This window comes from Montipora capricornis, chromosome 7 (assembly GCF_036669925.1).
Source record: "Montipora capricornis isolate CH-2021 chromosome 7, ASM3666992v2, whole genome shotgun sequence".
Classification (NCBI taxonomy): domain Eukaryota; kingdom Metazoa; phylum Cnidaria; class Anthozoa; order Scleractinia; family Acroporidae; genus Montipora; species Montipora capricornis.
In genome coordinates, this window is record NC_090889.1 from 5,606,888 (window position 1) to 5,609,250 (window position 2,363).

The 2,363-nt window shown below is 37.1% G+C and overlaps 1 protein-coding gene across 1 annotated transcript in view; it reads left to right on the forward strand.

The window, feature by feature from the left end:
• LOC138058040 (beta-1,4-N-acetylgalactosaminyltransferase 3-like) overlaps positions 1-1,707 on the forward strand; it is a 46,869-nt gene extending 45,162 nt beyond the window's left edge. The window contains exon 5 of the mRNA XM_068903937.1: positions 1,418-1,707. Within this exon, the coding sequence (XP_068760038.1) occupies positions 1,418-1,566 (149 nt within the window). The 3' untranslated portion in view covers positions 1,567-1,707. The remainder of the gene's footprint in view (positions 1-1,417) is intronic.
• The last annotated feature ends 656 nt before the right edge of the window (positions 1,708-2,363 follow it).

Consider the following 2,363-nt stretch of genomic DNA (forward strand, 5'->3'; position numbering starts at 1 on the left):
GTGTTAATACACATCTTTTACCATCTGATTATAAATCTTACAGATTAAAAGTCAATTTTAATATGCAAAAGAAACTGACTGAATGTTTTCTTGGAAATGAACATTTCGTCAACACAACTTTTTTTATTAAACGGTAGCTTTCAAAAAGTCTTGCTTGACAGTTTCAATCTTATTATGGGGTCGACTGAAAGTTTAGTTTTAACACAGAGTTGCATTCAAGACTTGTTCTTCCTCTTCTTTCCGACGGGTGCTGTTACCATTTTCGGTCCGGAGACAACAGGCTTGGCGCGCATTGTAACCAGGCTTTCTTACTTAGCAGCGCGGCCTTCTCTGGAATCCAGACCCCTTCAAGTGTTCATTCATTCTTTTTGCCTGCCCGACCCACCATCACCAGAGACGGGGCCGTGGGAAACGAAACATTTTATTGGGAAGGCTCCAGAAAAGACTTCTCTTAGCGCTAGGTCGTCGAAAACGCTTCAAAACAGTCTGACACGGCGGCAACCTTTATTCACAAAACAACACATTTTATGCCGTTTGAAACAAAGCTGTTCAGTTCCCATACAAACCTTTGTTTTTAACGCTTCGTAACACAACACCGCTAGAAAGTGAAGTACGTGTTCATGTAGTGAGGTTGGGAAATTAGATTGTGATTCATTTCTTTCCTTTTCATTACTGACCTGAAACATTTAGTTTTTTCGATACTAGATTACCCTTCATTTTTTCAACAAGGTAATTAAATAAGGCAATCAACTTAACGTAAGTTTCTCTTAAGTCACATGCGTGGGTAACGAAAAAAACACTCAGTAATAAAAACGTGTGAGTTTGTAATGTGGAAGCTGTGAAGTATAATTTGCAATTTACATGACTGTGAGAGGTTTTTGGAGATTTTGTCGCAAAAATCAATTGGCAACATGATGGTTATGGAAGTTTAAATGCATTCAAAACAGATTGGAAAACATTTCAAGACATGTTTTCCCACTCAAAATACATACTTTGAAGTGTGTTCCAATCTGTTTTGAATACAGTTAAAACTCTATAACCATCGTGTTGCCAAATGATTTTCGCGACCAAATCCCCCCAAAACCACTCACGGTCATGTGTGTATCACACATACTTCCATAGTAAAAGCCCCTAAAAATGTTGACGTGTTAAATCGTCTAGCGTTAGGCAGAGTAAAAGACATAATCGGGCGTTTCAGGAGTTAAAGGGTTAAGTTGTATATGACTGTGTGCTACCCTGTCCAAATGCCTTATTACTTATTAAAACAACCTGCATATTCTGAGGATATTAATTTTCAAAAGTAATTATCCTGGACTTACTGCATATCCAGTGTTGTACAAATTTCTAGCTCCCACGTATGGAATTGCAATGTAACGTCTTATTTTTCTGTTTTCAAACTTTTTATTTTAAAATATAGGAATGAACGTTAAAGAATTCACTACCAAGTGGGGAGGTGAGGACTGGGATTTGGTTGATCGTGTTCTCTCAGCTGGACTGGAAATTGAACGACTCAAACAGCCTGGTCTGTTTCATTACTATCATTCACGTAAGGGCATGTGGCAGTAGGCTGTGATCAATTGTTGATTCTTAAAGGGAACCTCGAATCCAACAACAATCCAACAACAACAACAAAAAGGAAATCGAACATCCACAGTCGAGTTTGTTATTTAATTTTTTTTCAAAGAAGGCGCTTGTGTCACTACAGGATAATTTAAAAGTGGAGGAAAAATGTTAGACGAAGTAAAAAAAAGTGTCCTTGTTGGAAGGACTAGGATTACAAATAGAAGAAATCCCTAAGATATCCATGTGCAAAGCCATCGATAGCCTTGCGTGTAGAGTATGGAACCTAGAAATACGTACAAGCCCTTATAAAGGTCCGATTGACACTCAGTACTTAATGACTAGAAATAAATGTTGAATATTCTAATTTGTAATTTTACCCAGCGTACTCAGAGGTCGACTCATTAAGTGGATTTGATTTTAGTGGTGGAGAATCCGCTAGCCATTTCCTCTTTCCAGGCAAAACTACGTTTTATGCATTTTTTCTCCCCCATAAATTATAAGCACAACAACAAAACAAAAAACAAAACAAAACAAAGCCTGGTCACATGGTAAGCACAAGTATCCTAAATGGTATTGAGTATAATCCAAATAAATGCCACCGCAAGTCCCAGGCCCCCTAAGAAATAAAAGTACACAATGGGAAGAAGAAGCATAAAAATCCTATTTGCAAGCAAATATTTCCTGTGTTTATTTAAATTTTCACTTTTTTCGATCAGCCGCATAAGCTTTAAACACAATCATGCATACATAATTTTCTTACAATACTTTACAAAGCATCTTAAATACAATTGCACCTTATT